At 55.1% G+C, this 22,034-nt stretch overlaps 6 protein-coding genes across 6 annotated transcripts; 4 read left to right on the forward strand and 2 right to left on the reverse strand.

The window, feature by feature from the left end:
• Positions 1 to 313: 313 nt before the first annotated feature.
• CCOS01_01824 (uncharacterized protein) lies at positions 314 to 1,096 on the reverse strand (the record flags this gene model as incomplete). Its single annotated transcript, XM_060450017.1, has 1 exon — positions 314 to 1,096. One exon carries the CDS (start codon positions 1,094 to 1,096, stop codon positions 314 to 316), a length of 783 nt encoding a protein of 260 aa, XP_060318667.1.
• A 3,913-nt stretch (positions 1,097 to 5,009) lies between these two features.
• Positions 5,010 to 7,576, forward strand: CCOS01_01825 (microtubule associated protein; the record flags this gene model as incomplete). Its single annotated transcript, XM_060450018.1, has 3 exons — positions 5,010 to 5,120; positions 5,177 to 5,435; positions 5,496 to 7,576. 3 exons carry the CDS (start codon positions 5,010 to 5,012, stop codon positions 7,574 to 7,576), a joined length of 2,451 nt encoding a protein of 816 aa, XP_060318668.1.
• Positions 7,577 to 9,661: 2,085 nt separating this feature from the next.
• On the forward strand, positions 9,662 to 11,929 carry CCOS01_01826 (increased rDNA silencing protein 4; the record flags this gene model as incomplete). The annotated part of the gene is made up of 1 exon (XM_060450019.1): positions 9,662 to 11,929. One exon carries the CDS (start codon positions 9,662 to 9,664, stop codon positions 11,927 to 11,929), a length of 2,268 nt encoding a protein of 755 aa, XP_060318669.1.
• A 1,305-nt stretch (positions 11,930 to 13,234) lies between these two features.
• CCOS01_01827 (acetyltransferase) lies at positions 13,235 to 13,816 on the forward strand (the record flags this gene model as incomplete). The annotated part of the gene is made up of 1 exon (XM_060450020.1): positions 13,235 to 13,816. One exon carries the CDS (start codon positions 13,235 to 13,237, stop codon positions 13,814 to 13,816), a length of 582 nt encoding a protein of 193 aa, XP_060318670.1.
• A 233-nt stretch (positions 13,817 to 14,049) lies between these two features.
• Positions 14,050 to 16,955, reverse strand: CCOS01_01828 (uncharacterized protein; the record flags this gene model as incomplete). Its single annotated transcript, XM_060450021.1, has 3 exons — positions 14,050 to 14,704; positions 14,808 to 14,930; positions 15,028 to 16,955. 3 exons carry the CDS (start codon positions 16,953 to 16,955, stop codon positions 14,050 to 14,052), a joined length of 2,706 nt encoding a protein of 901 aa, XP_060318671.1.
• A 1,327-nt stretch (positions 16,956 to 18,282) lies between these two features.
• CCOS01_01829 (glycosyl hydrolase family 43 protein) lies at positions 18,283 to 19,833 on the forward strand (the record flags this gene model as incomplete). The annotated part of the gene is made up of 1 exon (XM_060450022.1): positions 18,283 to 19,833. One exon carries the CDS (start codon positions 18,283 to 18,285, stop codon positions 19,831 to 19,833), a length of 1,551 nt encoding a protein of 516 aa, XP_060318672.1.
• Between the last annotated feature and the right edge of the window lie 2,201 nt (positions 19,834 to 22,034).

Consider the following 22,034-nt stretch of genomic DNA (forward strand, 5'->3'; position numbering starts at 1 on the left):
GCGCGGGCTGTATTGACGAGTAACATGACGCAAACTTCAACAATAGAGAGAAGTCTTTCAGAGCTACAATGTAAATGTTCTGGTCATGCCGAGAATGCGGCTCGTCATACGTTGCGGGCACAGTATGGGATAAGTAGAACTATTGATTTCAATATTGACATCCCATGTTTCTCAATACGAGGTTACTACTTTAGTACCTTACGTGAGCTGCGTAGGTATCTGAGGATAACGGAAAAGATTCCCGAGATTGTCTCGTGCACTAAGTCAAAGGTAAGCGCTTCTTCCCATCGCCCGACTGGCCCTCCAACTCAACTCACTGATCAGGGTCCACCGCCTTGTAAGTCGAATCAACAGCAATCTCGTCAAACCACACCTGGCGGAACCCCTGATCCCCATCCAACTTGCCCTGATCGTACCAACTATTCGCATACAACCCAACACGGAACTGAAAAGTACTATCATCATTCACCGTCGTCGCAACGTTGTACTTTTCCAACACCTTAACTCCATCATACCAAATCTTATAAAACCCAGTCGCATCACTCCGCCAACTAGCCTGAATCACAACCCGATGCCACACCCCGCGCTCAACCGTCGTCAAGTTCCCATACTTTACAATACTCCGCCCGCAATCCGGCTGGCGATACCGTCCGCTCACGATCCTCGACGTGAGCTGGTCGCCCTCGAGCCAGAGCATGCTCGACGGCATCCAATCATCCCCGCCGCAGCCCGCACCGGGGCGGTTGGCGATGAACTGGGCGATATTGTACGACTGCGGCTGAAATTGCCATGACTCCGAAAGGCGGAAGGCGAAGCCGTAGAAGCGGTCCTGACCGCGGGTGTAGCCGTCGTTGACGTCGACTTCGGAGTGGTAGCGCCCCGTGTAGGAAGGGTCGTAGGTCTGTGTCATTTTGAGGGCGGTGGTGCCTTTGTAGACTACGTTGCTGACGGTTTGGACCACGCCGTTGTGTTCTTGGCGGATGTAGTCGAATTTGTCGGCGGCGGCGAGGTCGCCTGGGTTGGAGAAGGGGTAGGTTGCCTGGACGGCTGTTGGGGCTAGGCCGAGGGCTGCGATGATGAGGGATTTGAGATACATCTTGTTGGTCTTCTGTGAGATTATCAAGATTGATTGGAGTCTTGAAGGGTATGACATGATATTCTGAACACTGATTTGGAGATTTCGAGGCTTAAGTATTCACTCAGCGGAGTTTGTGACGTGAAATTAAATTGGTTGCCTAGAAGACTAGACATCACCCTCCAATGCGATTGAACAATGGTAGTCTACTTTCGTGGATGAATGCGACTCTGACAGACATGAGCTGTGCACTCAACAGGCAAATGTCTTATTCACAGCGAATGATCACGCAGCGTGCCTGGAGCCATATAGTTTTGAAGAAGTTGATAGCCTTTCTCTTCGGCTATCCGCGATGCTAAGTGGCCAATCAGCTCTGACAGTACTTCTATATTGCATGATAGTCGGGAGGGATTACTCAGCCTGCCACATTAGTTTCGTCGTTTGTTCGTGTCGTTTGACGGCCACAGCGGGGCTGTCTTCGTATCCAGAGACAATTGAAGCCTTTCACTTGTGCACTTGTGGGAAAGATGTATAACATGGACTGAGTTTCTTGGATTTGATTAAAGCCGAAAGGCTTCCACGTGCGGACTTGGGTGAGTCAGTCGCTGCGGTACCATGAGATTCTGTACTTCGATTGAAATCCAATTCTATGAGTCGCTTTTGGGTAAGGACGGATGGATCCTAAGCGACTCGTCTTCATAGAGGATCGTAGGGCTTGGCGAAAAGAACGTCGCCCATGTCACATGCGGAAGGCAGTCTACGGAGCACTATCCGCCTTCCTTATTAGGCTTGGCGGACGAGACCCACGTCTTTACCCAGTCATCGTTGCACTTTGTCGTAGTGGTTGAACTAAAGGATGACATTCTCGACAGAATGACTACTGATCATTGTTGTACGATTGTAAGGCAATGTGACTTTTGAAATGCCTATGCGATGTTTAGCTATCCGGCAACCTTGGTAAAGTATAATAGTTCCGATGGTCAATCAGCTGTGCTCTATTTTCGCCTTGCCCAAGGTATCGAAAGATACCTCTCATGGTGACTACCTTATTTGGTCAGGGTGTCGCTTCGTACGCCTGAGTTGTTTTTAGGAAGGCGCATTTCCTCAAGAATGGAAGTTCAGACTCAACAACTTGAAGTCACGCTCTTACGTACAGAGAATTACACAACAAAAGTTGATTGTTCTCCGGTGGCTGGAGGCGTACACTTGGAGTGCGGGTCATAAGCTATACCAGAAAGCCATGCACATTATCCCATCTCTCGGCCATGGCGAAGTGCGATAATGCCACGGGTTGGTTTGAGCTGCAGGGTTGTCAAGCGGGATCACGATCGCATCAAGGTCCACCGGGCAACCGCGCCTTGAGTTGGGTTGAGAGAAGACGACGATGACGTCGCCGAGACAGAGGAAAAGACAAGGGCAAGGAACGCTAGCGGCTAGCCATTGGATTTACCAGCCACCAGCCACAGCAGAGCAAGGGTGAGAGGAGGGGCAGAAGGTCGAGAATGCGCGCGTAACAAATGCCCCGAACCAGGTCAGGTCCCAGAAGCTTACTAGTGGACGGCCTGTGCCGTGTGTGTGTGTGTGTATTGGGTTCAACTTGGATTGGGATTGGATCAGAGCAGGTTTGGGCAGTACGGATACTTGGTGCAGTTCCGGGGAGTGCGACGGCGAGAAGCGAACCCAATGGTTGCGGAGATCAAACTTGGCTCTGAACGGGTCGGTCACAAAGATTTTCGTCCGAATCTGGGGAGGCTGGGAAAGGGAGAGGGAGCATGGGCCTGATATTATGGGACTGTCGTCCCAAGACTCATGGTTTCCCGGGCAGTCGATTACGACTTTACAACAAGGAGGGGAAAGCTGATGGGAGCTTGGGTACAGTATTTCCCAGCTATCCATGTATTCGTAGTCGACTCCGTAGGAAGTTGGAAGCCATTCGGGCTGAGAGTAGGTCTGGACTTGGCTGGAAGAGAAGATGATCACCTGAATAAGAGGGGAAGATCAAATTAAAGAAGAAAGCATAAAGTCCGTACCGCCGCGATTGCGATTTGATGCGCACTTCGTGCGAATACAACCAGGAAAAGCAAGGTTGGATTGGCCGTCACCATGGTGAAGCGATGGGCGGACCGGGGGTGGGAGAGGATGCGTTTGCATCTCACCGCTGGAGCACGCGCCTGAAGATGCCCACAGCAGAAATGGGGCAAAGCAGCGTGGCAGGGGGGAGGGGCGAGCAAGGGATGGGAAAGAGCCGAGATGAGCCAGATCGATTTTCCTGATTTTCGTTCGGCCTGCTACGGAGTTTTTTGTTGGAGACTTTGGACTTGGATACGTCTATTCGTAGCGAGAGGCCAGTCGGAGTTGAGGTGCATGAAGGAATCGGGTGTGGATAATGTGATGGAGCTGTTGGTGTAAGAGAGTTGTCGTGTGCATGACTTTAGCGTGATGCGAGGCAGACGTACGACGTACGAAAGAGCAGGAGTCTAAGATGTTAGTTTAAAAAGAGGGAAAAAAAAGGTTGTTGTTTTGTTGTGGGCAGCAACCAGCATCCATCTGGATGACTTGCAGAAAGGACGCGGACTTGGAGAATTCGTTGGGGGCGATGCGATGCGATGCGATGCAGCAAAGTAAACAAAGCGGGTTGCCGATGCGCGACTAGAGCTGCGGGTGATTTGTTTGCGCAGAGCGGCGTGTGTTTGATCGTCCGCTGCTTGCAGTTGCAGTAAGATAGACCAACCAACCAACATCATTATCACAACTCAACAGATACGCTTGAGATCTTGGGACATTCTAGTCTTGAGAGCAGGATATATATGTAACATCATCTTGTTCGCATATGAAGTGGCCGTTGAGGTGGCCAACGTTTCAATAGAAGACTTGAGGCAGCTGCCAGGACATCGGGACAAATGTTGGGTTGGCGAGGTGCAAGTGATTAAGCGTGCTTAGCTAAGATTGGCTAATGGGCTGAGCTGACAGCAAGCGAGAGACCCACCCGCGTAGCACTAGAGCAATTGGAACCCCGGCAACAGGTACGTATCTCTGCTCACCTACCCCTGTCTCGAAGCTGCAGGCAGCTGAAGTGCAGACAGAGCAAGAGCGCATCGTGATTCGTGAATGGACCGAAGGTAGCCAATGGCGGGGTAGCTCTTTCCTGAAACCCACCACGAAAAAAGGTACTCACGCACTGTAACCCTTGCCTGCTGAGAGTCGACCCCGTTGCCGTGGATACGTGCCCCACCACGCGAACCCAAACAGGAAAACTGAGGACCCGTTTCTCACGACATTCCCGGCCACCTCCTTCCCATGAGATCCCAGGTCTTTCCTTCCCTCCTGACCGTGAATTCAATTCATCAAGTGGCACCTTCCCGTCGCATCTTTGTCGACTTGCCCCTTCTTGTCTGGTTGTTTCCTCCCATCCTCTTTCTCCCACTTTCCACTTTCCCCAACCTCCGCCCTCCGCCATCCATCCCTCCGGAAAAAAAAGATCCCATCGGCCATCAACAACTTGGGAGAAACACAGATCGGGCAGTCTCAGACAAATCTCTTCGGCTTCACAGATCCAAGGAGACTGCAGATTTCAAACGCAGCTACATTCTATTGCTCCTCTCTCTTGGACGACTTTTTCCTGCTGGACGATGCACTATACGCCGCAATACTCTCGGTGACCATTCGCTTCCTACTTAGCTAGTCCACGTCGCAACCGCATCCCAGGCACCGCAGAGAAAGTAAACAAATCGACTGCCTTGCCGCACCCGCACTGGCCTCCCCGCCACCGTGAATAGCATCAACACTCAGCCTTTGCGCTGCGCCCACTCTTTTACCCCCACGACCTGCACGCCTTACCGCACTTACCTTAATCCCAATCAATTCCCCGAACCATACCGCCTTTTCTCTTATCCTCACCTTCTTTTGGCTTTCAGTTTGGCCTGTTTAATCCACCATGGACACGAGTTACCTGTCCCAACAGGTCAATACCATCATCGGCCAATTGCACGGTTTATTCGATGAGATCGGCGTTCCGAACCATGATCGCGAAAAGCGCGAGGAAGACGTACGCTTCTCTCAGCTCACTCCCCTTCTCCAGTTCGTGCTGACAATCGCCCATAGCTCTTCGAGGCGCTGTCCAAAGCTCTTACCGACCAGGTGAACCTTGTCACAAACGAAAAGGAGGAAATGATTGATGAAGCCGAACGCATAATTACCACGATACAGCAGATGGAGGCATCCCTCGACGACAACCGCGCACGCCGAGACCGCAGCGACGATATTCAAATTACCTACCCCCTGACCCGATGTTTGCAGGGCCTCAAGGAGAAGCATAAGCAAGTCAGTAGACTGCATAAGGAGCGTTTCGAACAAGTCAAGAGTGAGTTGGCCACAAAGCCGGAAGATGCCAAATAAGGTGGTGTACTAACAAGCCATCCAGAGCTTGTCGAAGCACTCGAATCATACTCGTCACATCTTGAACCCACCTTCGTTAAGATTCCCCTACCGCCCACGGGCCCGAACCAATCCGTCCCTCCCAACTTCGACCTATCACCGTCATACGTGGACAAGCTCGATCATGAGTTTACGAGAGTCTATGAAGAGTACACACGCCGCGTCGCGACGGTTAAGGCCCTTTGCGAGCACACGATACAACTTTGGGCCGAGCTGGGCACCCCTCAGGCTCAAACAGACGGTGCTATTGTCAAGTACTACCGCGAGTCACCCGAACAGTTGGGCCTGCACGAGGAAGATATCGAACGCCTCAAGGCGAAGCGCGACAAACTCTCGGACGAGAAGAAGAACCGTGAGAAGCGTCTCAAGGACCTGCGCACGGCAGTCGAGGCCCTCTGGGAAAAGTTGGAGGTTGATATGGCAGAGAGGAAGGCGTTTCTCAATAGCAACCGAGGCTGTGGCGTGCGACAAATCAACGAGTTCGAGGATGAGCTTGTGCGCCTCAACGAGCTGAAGAGGCAGAACTTGCATCTGTTCGTCGAGGATGCGCGGTTCAAGCTACAGGAACTCTGGGACTCGCTCTACCTTTCCGAAGACGAGATGCTTGAGTTCACACCCGCCTTTTCCGATGTATACAGCGATGCTCTCCTCGAGGCTCACGAGCGAGAGATTGCAAGACTGGAAGTTCTCAAAGAACAACGTCTCCCGACGCTTGAGCTCGTTGAAAGACACCGAAGCCTCACCAGTGAGCGCGACGAGCTCGCCGCCTCAAGTCAGGACGCTTCTCGCCTGATGATGCGGGGCCAGAAGGGTGAGAAGCGCGATCCCGGCAAGCTTCTCAGAGAAGAGAAGATGCGCAAGCGCATCGCCAAGGAGCTACCCAAGATTGCCGTCGAGTTGCGTAGAATCCTCGAACAATTCGAGGACGAGTACGGGCGGCCCTTCACGGTACACGGTGAGCGCTACTTGGATGTGCTCGAGGCGGAGGACCGGCCTGCACCTGGCCCGCGATCCAAGACACCGGGCGTAGGAGCCGCTCCTCAATCAGCAGCTAGGCCGAGAGGGCACAGTAGAGCGCAGAGCACCACGTCCATCGCAAGACCGCCCACTCGTAATGGTGTGAGAACACCAGCACCCGCGCCTACGACCAAACGTAGCGCGAACAACATGAACAGCGCGGCTCCATCAACGAGACCTGTATCTGCTCACGCAAAAGCCCAGGAGATTGCCAGACCGGCATCTTCCATGGGCAGCTTGAGAGAGCGAGCGCAAACTCTCAACCGGCCACCTGGTAGTCCCTCAAGGATCCCGGCTCGGCCCCCATTGACCAACCTCAAGTATGGCAACTTTGGCAACACCTCGCCAGTACAACCGGAGCGACCGGCGTCGCGAATTGACGCCTATGCGACGATCCGAGGTGGTAATCACCAAATGCGTGCCCCTCCGCCCAAGATGCGCGACCTCAGCACGATCGAGCTGGAGACTCCCGTCAATCCTTACAAGTCAGTAGGGTTGGGCGCGAGCATCGTCCGCCAGGTTGAACTTGAGGATCCCTACGACGAGGATTGCCAGCAGCCTCGGCTGATGCGAGCCAACTCCACCCTCTCGCACACTTCTCACGCTTCCCACAACTCGCACGCGTCGTACGCTTCCCAGAGCTCTCATCACTCCCAGGGATCCTCCCAACACGACTACCCGTCTTCGCACTCCTCAACCATCCGCCAATATCCCCCTTCTGCCTATCCCCAAGCACCGCCACCCCGCCAGATTTCCAACTCATCTAACGGATCGAGTAACGTGACGGGCTCAGAAAACTGGGAGACGTATGACGACGCCAGCGAACCCGAGCAGGATGCTAGCGACACATACTACGCCAAGGTACGAGCTGCCCGCAACGGCACCAAACGCTTTGAACCCGAAGCTGGATATCGGCCACCGGCCAGCGATCCTAAGAGGCAGCGCCCGTTCCCGATGACGGCACCTGGTGGACATGCTGGACATGCCTACGGTGACGGCGAGGGCCGCATCATCTCAGGCAGCGAGTGGACAGACGAGGATGGATACTGAGCGTGGGAATTCGCTGCCTAATCCATTGCTCGTTCTGTTACTTCATCTTGGTGCGCCGGCTGCGGACTTTTTGCAGCCTGATGATAACGTCGGATGATTATGCCTCATGTCTGAACGATGCACTTGGTACTCGCTCATGACGAACATGCCTTTTTTTCTTCTTTGGCAAAGAAAATAATTGGTTGAGGATCTTGGTGTCCGTGGATGCCCTTCGCTTCTTTCCCCGTGTCGTTTATATCTCGGTCGGTTTTGCTTGGTGGAATGTTGAGGGAAGGAATTGGAAGGGTGGCCATTGTGATTTTCTTCCTTCTCTGTGCATACTGGCAGCCGAGCCGCGAGGCATTTGGGATCCTTGTGGTTCATGTTATGACATGGCCACCTGGACCCATCGACAGCTCTGACGACAACTATTGTTTTGTTTCTCTTTGTCGGAACACGTTCCAGCTACCCTCGAATCTGGGTATACCACGTCTTGTTTTCCTTGGTCATTGCAAGCAAGTGGAAAGAATTGGAGTTTTGGTTTCTCGAGGCGGTCGGTACTTCTGGATGGGGTGATACCCTTTCCCAACGCCAACCCCCTTGCGAGGATTATGAGCGTACATCTTTGTCTTCGTTTGCTTGGTCAAACTTTTTTGCGTCTTGGTCTTTCTTCCACGCGCTTTTCAGCCTCAAGGGATACATAGGAATATTTTCGTAGTGTAGTAAAAACAAAAAGCAGTGATGCGTACATTATCATCATTATCGTGTCCGGTCTAGACGTGAAATGTGCCCCTTGTGAAGTCGAAATTGAAACCGGGTAGGAATATGATGCCACCCTGATCAGCAAAAGCCGCGAGTTCCGGCGTTTGTATCGATTGGTGCTGTGAGTTGTGGGTGAGCTGAGGTGGTGTAAGACTGAGATGGCCGGTGGGCGGCGGCACGCCCGGGACGCGGGAGCTAAGGAAAGTAAAGTGAGCGAGGAGTAAGGTATCAACCAGCAAAAGCAGTGAGAGGCCAGAACTAAATGACTCCCGTCCGCCCCCGTCCATCCGGTGCCAGCGGACTACTTTATTAAATGGTTCACTGGGAAGGATGAGTATCTAGCCAGGGCCATGGTGTGTGTAGATCCGCTATGACGGTGGTGATGTCGAGATCTACGTCCGTTTTCCTTGGTGGTGCTTAGTGGTTGCGTCTTGTTAATTAAGGTACTGAGAGGATGTTCCCCCAGATGCGTCATTTCCCCAATACCTTGTAACAACGTGCTAGTAAGTCTAAATCATTGACTCGCGGATCTAGTCAGGCCACTCAGGTATGGAGTTTCTGTCCATATACTGCGTACAGACAGCAAGTGAAGCTTTCTTGGGGAGGAAACCCCACGGGCGGACGTGAACAGACCCGACGGCCCCGGAGAAGGTGGATACCTACGATGCAAGGTACCTTGCTTGAGAAGTTGAGATGGACGGATTTCCGGGGATGAGAAGCCTGAAGGAGAGGTCGCCGGGCCGCCCGTTCGTTCCATCTTTTTTTCTGCGTCTTGTGTTTTCTGTTTTCTGTTGCTGACTGGACTCCCTGTAACTCCCCCCAAAGAACTGAACCATTGGGCGCAGTGCGCATCTCCGCAGGAAGCTGGAGCTCAGCCGCAACGCCGCGGTACCTACCATGCTGGTGCAGGTGGCAGGTGTCGTTTCCACTTTCTGCGCCGCGCAGCCGAGTAAATTAGTACCTCGTGCCATTGGTATCCGTAATATTACCACCTTGTCTTTATTCGTCTTCATCTCTGTACAGCTTTCCTTTTTCCTCTTTCTTCAACTCGACTCCTATCTGCCTCGCTTCCTAGGGATCTTACTTTACCTCAATCTCAGCCTCACGCCTTTATCCAATCCTGACGACGATCACCCGACCCCTCCTGTACTTTCTTTGCTCGAATCTACCCATCTTCCGTACGCCCATCAACCAACCACCTCGACTATCCGCGACCAAGGCGAAGCTCCCAGGATGACAGAAACATCCTTGCTCTGTTGATCGACCAACACCCCGACGGCATCTCAATAGGCCTCCGATGCTGCCGTCCTCCACTACAACACCATCCCGCGGTCGTCCATCGCCATGATGATGAACACCCACCACAACCACAACCACCACCATCACCCACCCTCGGGCGGTGCCTCCGACGCAGCCGCGGCTCTAAAGGGCGCGAACCTCGCCTTCAACAAGACGAAACCGAAGCCCATCCCGCCCCCGAAACCCACACCAAATGCCAGCAACATCACCCGTCGCCGCGGCGCGAGCCTCATCGCCGCCTCCACCGCGTCAAACTACGATCGAAGCACGAGCACAAGCCCAATACAGCGCCAACACACGGGCGCGAGCCTGGCAACGACCCCAGGCGACAGCCGCTTCGGTCGCGATGGCACGTCTGACATGCGAGACCGTCTCTCCAATTTCCTCGCCTCGAGTCCCGCAGCCTCGTCGACGACATCCCACCTCACGCCGCACACGACGCGGCTCGACCCAAAGAGCCCGAGCTACATCGCCGCCACGCTAGCCGCCTCGCGAAGCGCATCGCCCAGTCCGCAGCCGCACGCGAGTCCCGCCGCATCCGCGTTGACGCCCGCACAGATGAATCAGTTACAGCAGATGCAGCTGGCGAGGAGGAACAGGCGCGGCAGCGGCGGCGGGGAGACGGAGAGCGTGGTGAGCAGCCTGGATTTGCCGGATACGACGTCCATCCCCGCCACGGGTCATTTGATAAGCATGTTTGAGCGAGGGGGCGGGGAGGATGTTGATCCTGTGAAGAAGAGCGGCGGGGATGTTGCGGCCAGGCCCAAGGTTCGGCCGTTGACGCCCGAGAGGGAGTTGAGTCCTGCCCGTGCCAAGGCGGCGAGGATGGGTATCGTTGAGGAGGAGGTCGGTGAAGGAGAGCGGAGGCCGGCAGTGCCGAGGACGAAACCCAAGGTCAAGCCAAGGCCTGTTACGCTGAATATGGTTGTCGAAAAGGAGGAGGCCAGGGGGGATGTCACGCCGCAGGCGAGGAAACCCACGCTCAAGTCGTCACCTGCGAAACCAGTTTTGTCGCCGGCCAAGGCTGTGCACAGGCAGACTGTGTTGGAGCATTTGCCGCGTGGCAGGGAGCCAGAGACCACTGTCAACATGTCATCCAAAGCTTCAGAAGCCCCGGAAGTGCGGTCAAGGTCGGAGCTCACGAGGGTGCCTATTACCCAAACGCTCATGCCGGAGCCCAAGGCCGCGCAGCCCCCTACGACGCCGGAACCAAGGAGGTCGCGGGCCAAGGCCAAGCCGATTGAACCTGTCTCGCCGCCCTTTGTCGGGAGAGACGACGGGATCGCTTCCCCTGAGCTGAAGAGACCGGTGTCAAAGAGCAAGTTGCAGCCGCCCACACCACCTCAGCCGCGTGGTACGAAATCAAAGGAGCGGGAGCCTCCTCCATTGAAGAAGCCTCGGAGTATGGCATCGGTTTATGGACATGGTCACCTCCACGAGCCGTTCCGTCGGCCAGAATCTGGGCCAAGGCCATCGACTGCTGATACAAGCTCTTCTAACGACACGTTTGTTTCGGCAGAGTCAAATCAGACCGCCGTTCCCGAATACGTGCCATCTCGCTCGACGGCTCATCAAACACACTCTACGCACAGCACCCCCGGCCGCTCATCAGCAAACAGCTCACCAAGCCGAACAACTCCGCGTCGCACACCCGCCTCGTCGACTACAAGTCTACCGCTGAATTCTCTGTCCAACGCGATCATGGCCGGATCCCTCGCCGCGGCCCGCTTGACACCCTCAAATACGGGCAACTCTACGCTATCTCCGCCCCAGTTACCTAACCGCACAAAATCACCACGCATGCGACAGACCCTCCGCCAGCCGCCGTCGAAGTCGGACGACGAGGACGAGATCCGCAAGAAGAAGCACCAGCGCGCCAGCAACAAGCACTCCCACAAGGAGGGCGCGCGACGGCGATGGCGAGACGAGATTACGGTCCGCGAACGCAGGCGGTACGAGGCGGTGTGGGCGAGCAACCGCGGCGTGCTGCTCGTTGACTCTGCTTCAACCACGAGCTTGACGATTCAAAGCCTCGGCGGCAGCCCGCTGCCTCATGACGCAGCTGACTGCGTGGTGGACGTGGTGGCGCGCGAGGTCTGGCGGCGTTCGCGGCTGCCGCAGGAGGAGCTGGCTGAGGTGTGGGACGCCGTGGACCGGAGCCATCGGGGGATGCTGGGCAAGGCTGAGTTCGTGGTTGGGTTGTGGTTGATTGATCAGAGGTTGAGGGGGCGCAAGATCCCTGCGAGGGTGAGTGCCAGTGTGTGGGATAGCGCGCAGGGCGTCAAGGTGCTTTCGCCCAAGGTGAAAAAGTGAAGGCAGATTTGGGGGTCTCTGAAAGGCAAAACGGAAAGAAGTCTGAGAGAAGAGTTGGGAATGATGGCGAGGAAGAGAGCGCATTTTACGCGGTATGACGCAGCATGGCATAGCATAGCATTGCATCTTTTTTTTGTTTCCTCTGTTTTTGCTTTCCGCGTGCTTGTATTGATACCCTTGATGTAAGGTAGATGTCTCTGACGATAATATCACGCCTCGAACAGCTGACCCCGCATGGCGCGCATTACCGTTTACTCTCCATTTCTGCCCGGGCACTTTGTGAGTTTCTGAGACGTTTGTCGAGCTTTGATCCTTGTAGTGGTTTTTGCAGGTCTGTGAGTCTGAGTAAGTTCGTCTGATGACTTTGGACTTGCAGATCAGACTACAGCGATGTTCCTGGGTTGCGATACGGTTAGGTGGTGGTTGGAGGATTGAAAGATCACTTGGCTTGTGTGGATGGGTTAACGGCTTTCTTCATTCATGTGAGTTGGGAGCGTTCGGCCTACATGAGACTGTTGACTTTGAAGGCTCCAGTTGGAGTCGATTGAGGAAGGCGATTTAGGCACGTCTGATAGTCCGGATCTCAAGGGCGACGGGAAATGCAATCTTGCCGGCGCGGATTCGTACGTGGCAGCCGGTTCGGTGGGGCCGATCCGAGGACAATGACCATGTCGAACATGTCAAAAATATGTCAAGTTAACGGCGCCCTTGCATGACTCGATGCTCCACCTCTGTTTTACACTTGCCTGGTCTCCAACTTGAACAGGGCTACTGACTGGATGTTGAGTTTGGACCAATCAGCGTCTATATGCTCGTCCATTTTGGAGATTATCTCTGTCCTAAGCCTGTGGATTTGGGGGTGGTCAAAGACAGCGGATGACATGACCCTGTGGGGATTCGGTACATGGAAAGGCGTGGGTCAACGACACTGGACACTGGACTGAGGGAAATTTTCTTGACGATGCCCCGGTGTGGCGGTTCGGTGGGCTCTGGGGTGACAAGCCGGCGAGTGGTTGTTGTATTTAGATTCTGTGATGTTCACGATCTTAGATGACATTTTTTGACAGATTTGACTCATCATATTGGAACCCATTCAATTTTTCAATCTCCCTGTAAGATCAAGACAAATCAACTCTCAGACCTCATCCCCAAGACATCCGAGCATCTCACGATACGGACTCTACTCAGGGGTAAATCACGCATCACCACCCACCACAACTCCCCAATTCTAACAACCAGCCATCGCAACATAAGAACAACGACAATCTTATACACCAATACCGCCCGTCATATCCACCTCCAGCAATGACAGTCTCAACCCCCCAAACACCCCTCTCCTTCCGCCCCGCCACACCCTCCGACGTCCCCACCCTCCTCCCCTTAATCCGCTCCGCCTACCGCGGCGAATTCTCCCGCAAAGGCTGGACGACGGAAGCGGATCTAGTCGCAGACCAACGCATCGACGAGCGCGGCCTGCTCGCCAAGATCACCGAGCCCGAGGGCGCGGTTCTCATCGTCACCGATAACTCCGCCGACGACGCCGTCACCGAGAAGCCGCCCACCCCGCTAGCATGCTGCGAAGTCGTACGCAGTAAACAGGATCCCCGAGTAGCGTATTTCGGCCTTTTCGCCGTCTCGCCTGAGCGGCAGGCTGGCGGGGTGGGGAGGCGGGTGTTGGAGTTTGCGGAGGGGCATGCGAAGCGGGAATGGGGAGTGGCGAGGATGGAGATGTGTGTGCTTTGGATGAGGGGGGAACTGATTGCGTGGTATGAGAGGAGGGGGTATGTGAAGACTGGGGAGAGGAGGGAGTTTCCGTACAAGGAGATGGTTGGGGGTGTTGCGTTGAGGGATGATTTGTGGTTTGAGGTTTTGGAGAAGGGGTTGTGAGGGTTGTGGTGGTACGTGAGATGCGAGAGGGATTATGATGGGAGGGAGGGGGATGAGTCGAATTGTGTCGGAATAGAGGCACCGAGCTTGGTTTAGAAGACTTTATAGATGGTTAGAACGAGATGGGACTATTGTCGAAAGTCGTCAGCTCTCACTGGCGTCCTAGAAAGAAGAGAAAATATAAACAAATCAAACACGTCTCATTCCCAAACACGACAACCTTATAGACAAGCCTACGCAGGCCCAATCTGAACCGCTACGCTGCTCCCCGAGAGAGGAACAGACCACCCGCCCCTCGCCTGCGCGATCCCCGATGTCGTAACCCTGAACGCGCCACTCCCAGTCGTACTCTCCAACCAAACGACCGCGCTCGCAGCCTTCGGGACACCATCCAACTGCGCCAACGTGACAGAAATACTCTTCGAAGAAGCCGTAAACGTGAAGTCCTGGATAATCCCAGCATCAACACTCACAAGCACACCCAAAGGCCCGATAAACACCTTCCTCCTAACCGCGTCCTTGGTCGTAACGCTCACCGCCCCTGAACCACTTCCGCCAGCCGTGACAACACCTCCAAACGCCAACACGCCGAGCTCGGAATCCTGCACCACGTACGTGCCCGATCCCAACGCAAGACCTAAAAAGTTGGGACCGTAATCGCCGCTGATGCCGTCCCATTTCAGCGTGTCGGGCCAGCTGTGGAACGAGGCAGCGGCGAAGCCGTCTTGGTTGATGTTGGAGAGGGGGCCTGTGGTGCCGCCGTAGCCTGTGCGGAGGAGGTAGGTGTCTGTCGGGCTGGAGCGGAAGGCGGAGAGGAGGACGAGGGCGTTCAGACCGGAGCCGTAGTGGTGGATTTGACGTTCGATGCGACGGAGTTTGCCTCCGTAGCTGGTGGGTTGGTTGTCAGATGTCGAAGTCCATTGTTGAGAGAGAGGCTCGTGGTGAATGGAAGGGATGGAGTTGAAGAATTTGGGGATGAATAACGACTTACATGTTGTCCCAGTAGCGGCGAGCGTTGCCGTTCCAGCCCCAGTGAGGGACGGTTGGCATGAAGCCGAGGACGCTGTTGACGGACTTTGTCGCCGTGTTGGTGTAGCCAAAGTACCTTTGATACCTGTAAGTCAATGTCTCCAAGCAAACTTCGTTCCGTCTCCGGCCTCAACGCCTCAGAAGGTCTCGCCGTGGAAAGATTCAAAGGACCAGAAACTCACTTTGCCCAGTAGTAAACACCCTCCTGCCCAGTCGAATCCCACGCCATCTCACTCCCAAACGGCACCTCCTCCGTATCCCACTGCGCCGCCCGCGACTTCATAGCAGCAGACAAAGCACTCGCTTTAGTCGTCTGCCCCTCGCGTCCCAAATCGGCCAGGATCTCGCCAAACACAGTCTCCCCCATAAGCCCGACGCGGTTATACCCGACATCCCCCTTCATCGCCCGCATAACCGTCTCATATGCCTGGTTCAGATACCAGTCCCACGCGTGCGTCTTAAGAAGCGCCGGATAAGCCCGTCCGACGCGGTAGAGCGACCAGTAAGCGCCCGCGACGTGGACGTAGTTATAAGCGCGGTCAATGGAGTAGGCGGCGGCCTTGTTCCAGGACGTCCAGGAGGTCCAGTCGATGGAGGTGGAGTAGGCGTACCCCGGCACGGCGGCGGGCTCGTAGAAGAAGATTGCTTTGCGGACGGCGAAGTCGGCGGTTTGGATCGTCTTCCAGAGGACGCGGTCGACGAAGGCTTCGAGCTTGGTCACCTCGTCCGCGTTTGGTTGGACGGCTTGCTTCATGAAGGCGGAGAGGTACGAGCCTGCGCCGGCTTCGTCGCTGAGGCCGGCGACCCATGCGCGGGAGTCTTGTGTTACGATGGATTTGGTCTCGTAGTCGTATGTCATCACCGACGGCGCGCGGCCAAAGGGGTCTGATGTGTCGGTGAAGTATTGCGCCGTGGTGAGAAACTTGCCAAGGCTGGCGACGGCCTCGGTGGATGGTTTGGTCACGTAGTAGTGGATTGTTTGGAGCTTGCCGTCGGCGTAGGTCACGGTGAGGCGGACGCGGCCCCAGGCTGTCGTTGAGGGGGTGACTGTGTATCTTCCCGCCGAGACAAGGGTGACCGTTAAGGCGCCGGCTGGTTCCGAGGCGATGGATTGGACCGTGGATTGGGCGTATTGGAGGAAGAGCTGCGCTGGCTCGCCACGTGGGATGATGTAGCCCGGCACGCCGACGGCGGTGGGCGTACCTGTACCGCGGACGGTGGCATCAAGCTCCCGGACGCCGCCCTTTGCGACGGAGAAGCGGACTCCAAACTGGAGTGACTGGCCTGGTTGAAGGGTCCTGGACGAGGGAACGTTCCATGGTGTTTGAGAACGCCACTCATTCTCGGCCCAGGCCTTTGTGAGGACCTGCCACTCGTAGAAGCCTTCAAACGTCTGGCTGCCGTAGTAGGTTCCCTCGTAGCTGCGCTCGGCGAGGTTGCGGTAGGCCTCAAGTGGCGTGTCGCCCAGCGGGGTGACAACGAGAGCGGCGCCGGTGCCGCGGGTGGGCGCCACGCGGATCTGGCCGGCGTGCATGCCGACGTAGGGATCCGAGAGGGAGCAGACCCGCTGCATGTCGGCGGCGTAGCGGTTCGTGAAGATGCTGTTGAACTCGGCCGGGAAGCCAAGGCTACCAATCTCGATGGCCGAAGAGCCCGAGTTCTGGAGCGTGAAGCGCAGGCCGAGGTCGCCAGAGACGTCGAGCCATTCTCGGGTGATGTTGAGCGGGCTGCCGGAGGGGAGGGTAGGGCCGAGACGGGAGGAGGCAAGGATGCCGGTGGCCGGGGCGATGGTGGTAACGGGCTGGCGGGCCGCGGCGGAGTCGCCGTTTGTCCAGGCTGTTGTGCCGGATTGACGGTAGCGGTAGGTGATGTCGCCCCAGTGGTACTGGCCGTTGCGGGCGCGGAGGGAGAGGTAGTCCAGCGGGAGGAAGTCAAAGGTGTCGCCGGCGGGTTTGAGGGAGGCTAGGACTTGGGCGTTCTTGACGAGTTGGAGGTTGAAGTTCTTTGTTGCGAGGGTGATGTATCCGCTGCTGAGGCCTAGGTTGTCTTGGGAGAGGACACCCGTGACGAAGAGGCCGGCAGACACGAGTGTGCCGAGAAAGGAGACCATCGTGGCAGAAGTGGCAACTTGGGCGGTTGAGTGAGACCTATCGACTACAGATCTGAAGACCAACTTGCAAGTTCATTCGAACTTGCTCTTATATAATGTGTCCAACATGATGGCTTAAGGCAACTCGGTTACGTTATTGATGATGCTTTCGCCTGCCGTGAACTGAGGGGTTCATTGAGGCGAACGATTCAACTGCAACCCAAGGTGCATACTGTAGGTAGATGGCGATGCCACCTCGTGTCCGGCATCGTGCCCGATCACACCTGTACAGATGCGGAACGGAGCTTCACCAAAAACCTCTTTGTCTTGACAAAATCAGATGGGACAGACTCTCACACGTCGCTTTTGGCTCATGATCTGTGGATAACTCCTCCGGGACAAACGCCCGAGTGCGACACAGGATCGGGCGGCTGATCCGACTCTTCCCAGCGACTCTAAGTATTTAGGAATTGTGATGTGCGCTTACCTTGAAGTCACACACCTTTTCCTCTCTGGATAACCTCAACTTGGAAGGTCAAAGGATGCTAGACGTGATTAAGCATCGAACCAAGCCCGTATCCCTCCTTTTAGCGCAAGAAACTAGCTGGGTTTAACGCGGGGTACCAAGTTACCAACAGCCCATCGACCGTTGAATGCAACCCTCAAAGTCGCCTGGTCTCATCTTGATTGGGCCGCAAATAGAGAGTGACATTTGATGCCACTGAGGCTCCATCCCTCCAACGGGGGAATCAAAATCCACGCATGGTTCACGCCGGCTGCGCGGCACCAACGTAGATTATCAGAGATTGAATTCCAAGACTCTTTAAAGAAGTTGAGCCGGGTGGGATACAGACTGAAATGATGAAATCAAGTGGGATAATAGAGCAGGTAATTAACCCAGTACGTAAAGGATGCGAGAGCGAGGCGACGGTTACCTAATTGACTCTGTTAAAGTTCTTCGAGAAGGAGAATAATGAATTGACTCGGTCGTTCTCATGGACACCCCGGTTGTGCCATGTTAAGGGGGGCAGCAAAAGTACGAGGTCGCTTGGGGGTTTTAGCGGACGATCTGGCGCAAAGCCAATTTATTCGTGTCACTCACGAAATTCCAGGGGAAGCAGAAAGAGTGGATGCGCTCAACTAAGGTTATTCATGACAGAGACTCTCAAACTATGTCTTAATAACTTTTCTTAAGTATAAGCAGACCTACCCGATCCTGGGAACTCCCTCTAGTTTCACTCGAACTGTCAGTCAACTCTTCGAATCACTGTGTGATTCTTCCATTCTTTTGTCTCTCGCTGCTTACTTCCCTTCCATTCGTTACCCATTCGTGTGCCCCATCTCAACCATGTTCAACAACCTCGTGTGGGCGAGTCTCGCGACTTCGCTGCTGGTCCAGCCCCTGAGCGCGGGCCTCATCCCGGTCCGCCGGCAGTCCACCTCCACCACCTTCAAGTCCACCGGCAACCCGATCCTCGCCGATGGCTCCGTCTACTCCGCCGACCCGGCGCCGCTCGTCGTCAATGACACCCTCTACATCCTCTCCGGCCGCGACGAGGCCGGCCCCAACGAGAACGGCTTTGTCATGAACGAATGGCAAATCTTTGAGGCCAAGAATCCGGATCCGGCCGGCGCCGACTGGACCCTCCACCGCGACGTTGCCCAGCCCAACTCAATCTTTTCCTGGGCCGCCCAGGGCACCGCCTACGCCAGTCAGATTGTTCAGGGCCCGGATGGCAAGTTCTACTTGTACAGCCCCGTCACACAAAAGTCAACCTCCGCGTCGGACCCCTTCGCCATCGGCGTCGCCGTCTCTGACAGCCCTCTCGGCCCCTTCAAGGACGCCCACCCGAGCGGTCCCATCATCTCTCAGACGGTCCCCTCCCCCGGCAACAACATCCAGAACATTGACCCGACCGTCCTCGTCGACAATGGCAAGGTCTACATCTACTTCGGCACCTTCGGCTACCTCAAGGGCTACGAGCTGGACACCGACATGGTGACAATCAAGGGCTCCGTCGTCGACGTCGACTCCCTCACCGGCTTCTTCGAGGCCCCCTGGCTCATGAAGCGCAACAGCACCTACTACATGCTCTACGCCGCTAATAACGCCGGCGCGGACTCCCCCTGCACGCCCACGAGCTACCACGCCTGCCTCGCCTACGGCACCGCCGAGTCCCCCCTCGGCCCCTGGACCTTCCGCGGCGTCTTCGTCGACATCGTCTCCTCCACCACCTCCCACCCGGGCGCCTACCAGCTCTCCAACGGCGAATGGGGTCTGGCCTACCACACCCGCGACGCCGAGGGCGGCACGCACTTCCGCCGCTCCGTCGCCATCGACAAGATCACCTGGGATGACTCGGCCTCCCCGCCGGCCATTAACAAGATGGTCCAGACCAAGCGCGCCGCCGCCGCCGCCGAGCCGACGCGCAACATCGCGCCCAAGGCCGTCGCTTCGTCGGCGGGCGAGACCCCCATCCAGTACTGGATAAAGTCCATCAACGACGGCCGCGTCGAGGAGGCGCCCCTGCCGCCCGACTACTGGTCCTCGTACAACGCCGAGCAGTCCCCCGAGACGAGTACCCTTACCTTGACCTGGAACAGCACCGTCGAGCTCAACGGCGTCGCGCTGGCGCTGTTTGCTGATCAAGATGCCGGTGCCAACGTTGGTGTCGCGCCGCCCAAGTCGTGGACGGTCGAGTACCAGGATGGCACCTCATGGAAGGCTGTCTCTGCCACGTCGTTCCCGACAGATGTCTCGGATACGCCCAAGGAGGTCAGCTTCACGACTGTTTCGACCAAGGCTTTGAGGGCTGTTTTGACCGCCTCTGGAAGCGGTGGGCAGTTTGCCGGTGTCGCTGTTAAGGAGTTCTTTGCGTATGCGCCTACCGCTGCGTGAAGATTCTTGTTGTCCATACTTTTAAAGATGTATACAGTCTTGTGTAAGATATGTAAATGAGTCAAATATCAAGTGCCATCTTGGACACATTTTCATCAAAGTGAATCTTCGTTGCTACGTCTTTGTGAGATGGGTCAACATTTATCATCAAGCCATATACGTGCCCCCTGCTTCCAGTGTTAGTATGACTATCCAGAAAGGAGCACTATGCGGATTCTTACATGCTGGTAATCTTTGCAACTGCTTCAGAGATAGCCATGAGCGCGGCTATCAACGGCTAAGATCAGTTTGATGATTAAGGAAATGCGATAGCAGAGTTGAGGGCCAGGTGCGAGCATGACCAGACCGATGAAGGCAGCTTCTCCTCTCAGTCAGATAGGTTAGACTAGCGATTTGTGAACAAACAACACAGCCGCGGCATGTCCAAGCTGCAAGCAAATGAATGTGATCTGAAATGACGAAGGAATTATTCCACGTACAATGGTTGATCGGGGTCCTTGCGAGGTGCGCAAATGTGGAACTAACACAAAAAGTTGCGGGGATGCACATCGCTGGCTGCAATGAGGCTCTATCTCCGCACTGCCGCAAGAGTCTGACCATGGCTACGACTTTTCCACAAAGAAAGAACGCTAATGGCTCATTATTGAAGACTCAGGCGTTTGACACATTGCTTTTGGCTGAAAATTTCTGACACTCTATACAGTCTCAATGACCACCCGCACCGAATGATCAAGGCATGCTAGAATTCTCGACTCACGATAACGAGGTTTAGCATTCAGATTGTCCGACCTCTTCTCCTCATTGCCTTATTTCGAATCTCTCTGGCGTGGCATTGTACAAGCGCACAGTGGGTCGTTGAATACGTAGTTCTAAGTTTACATGTATGCGGGAGAAGCTAGACTATCGATATGAACGCGGGGAAACCCACCGGAGTCTTGGGAGTAGAAGTGCCGGCACCTGTACGCAGGAGCATATCTAGACTATTATTTGATTAGTCACTCCACTCTATAAAAAAGGCTCTACTATTTCAGTTTGCCTTTGCAGGTATGTGTAGTAGTGCCAAGTCTCGCCGCACCCCGACTGTCCGAGACTGGATATGCTCATACGGATACACCCGCAGATCTGCGGCTGGATATCTATTTCGATTTTCGAAGTAACTGACAAATACATCTCTGAGTCAAGTTCTATCCGCTAAAGAGCCACGAACAGTCTTGTCATATCGCCTCAAGTTCTGAGGACTAGAATGAGTTCCTGTAAATAATCATGCTTTCTTGTGGTACTAGGAGCAAATCCATTCTTCCATAGCTAGTATCAAGACGCCTTATCATCAAATGAGAGCATTTGCAGGTAGCTTAACACGTGTGACATACGGCCGGTACAGGCTACTGGCAGTGGTTCTGTAGCAACCTCAACTATTGCGGGGCTTCCCCGAGAATCCGTCAACATACGACCCGGCCCGCAATTACCTACCGGGGGGCGGCCCGGCCACTGGTGATGGGCAGTTCTTCGTGCCCAGGGTGCAAGGGATACCCGCTGCGGCGGACGTATCAGCAGCCATCACACGCGGCCACCGCTCTGCAATGGTACGAACATAATGTTACCATCGCTGACAGCTTGGGTCCCTACTCCTTCTTCCCTCGAATGGCCGGACAATATTCCAGGGTCTTGGTGCGTCTAGAGCGACTCTAGAATCAAGCAACCCTTGCCAATGCGTACGACGTAAGCAGAAAATGGAGGTCAAGACCGTTAGAGTACCCACTCGTTTGAGGCTCACTGGTCCGTTGGTGTAATTCATTTGCCGTTCGATCCATTTTCGGAACAAGGTCGGCGGCCGCCGCGGTGGAAATCCTGCTTGCCAAAGTCCCGATCCGAGAATCCTGGTGGAGATGAGGAGCCTTATCGGACTTCGTTTTTTCTGTCATTGGGACATTGGTAACACCCACTTGTGACACTTGAGGGATCGCTCACAAGGTGGGTTTTGCTTGCATTTCTCTCAGAAGTCGGCTACATAAGGCCCCAAGCACGCCCGACGTTGTCAGCGCTAGCTGACTTGCGAGATGGTGAAGACGCTTGAGTTGCGTTGCTGGTGATAAGTTCAAATCTGTACCCCCAAAACTTCCTCAATTCCAACAACCCGATTGGGGCGCGACATCAGAAACAAATTGTGAGTAAATAACTTTCCCGTTACTAGAAAGGGTGCC

This window comes from Colletotrichum costaricense (assembly GCF_030867565.1).
Source record: "Colletotrichum costaricense strain IMI 309622 chromosome Unknown Scaffold_2.1, whole genome shotgun sequence".
NCBI lineage: Eukaryota > Fungi > Ascomycota > Sordariomycetes > Glomerellales > Glomerellaceae > Colletotrichum > Colletotrichum costaricense.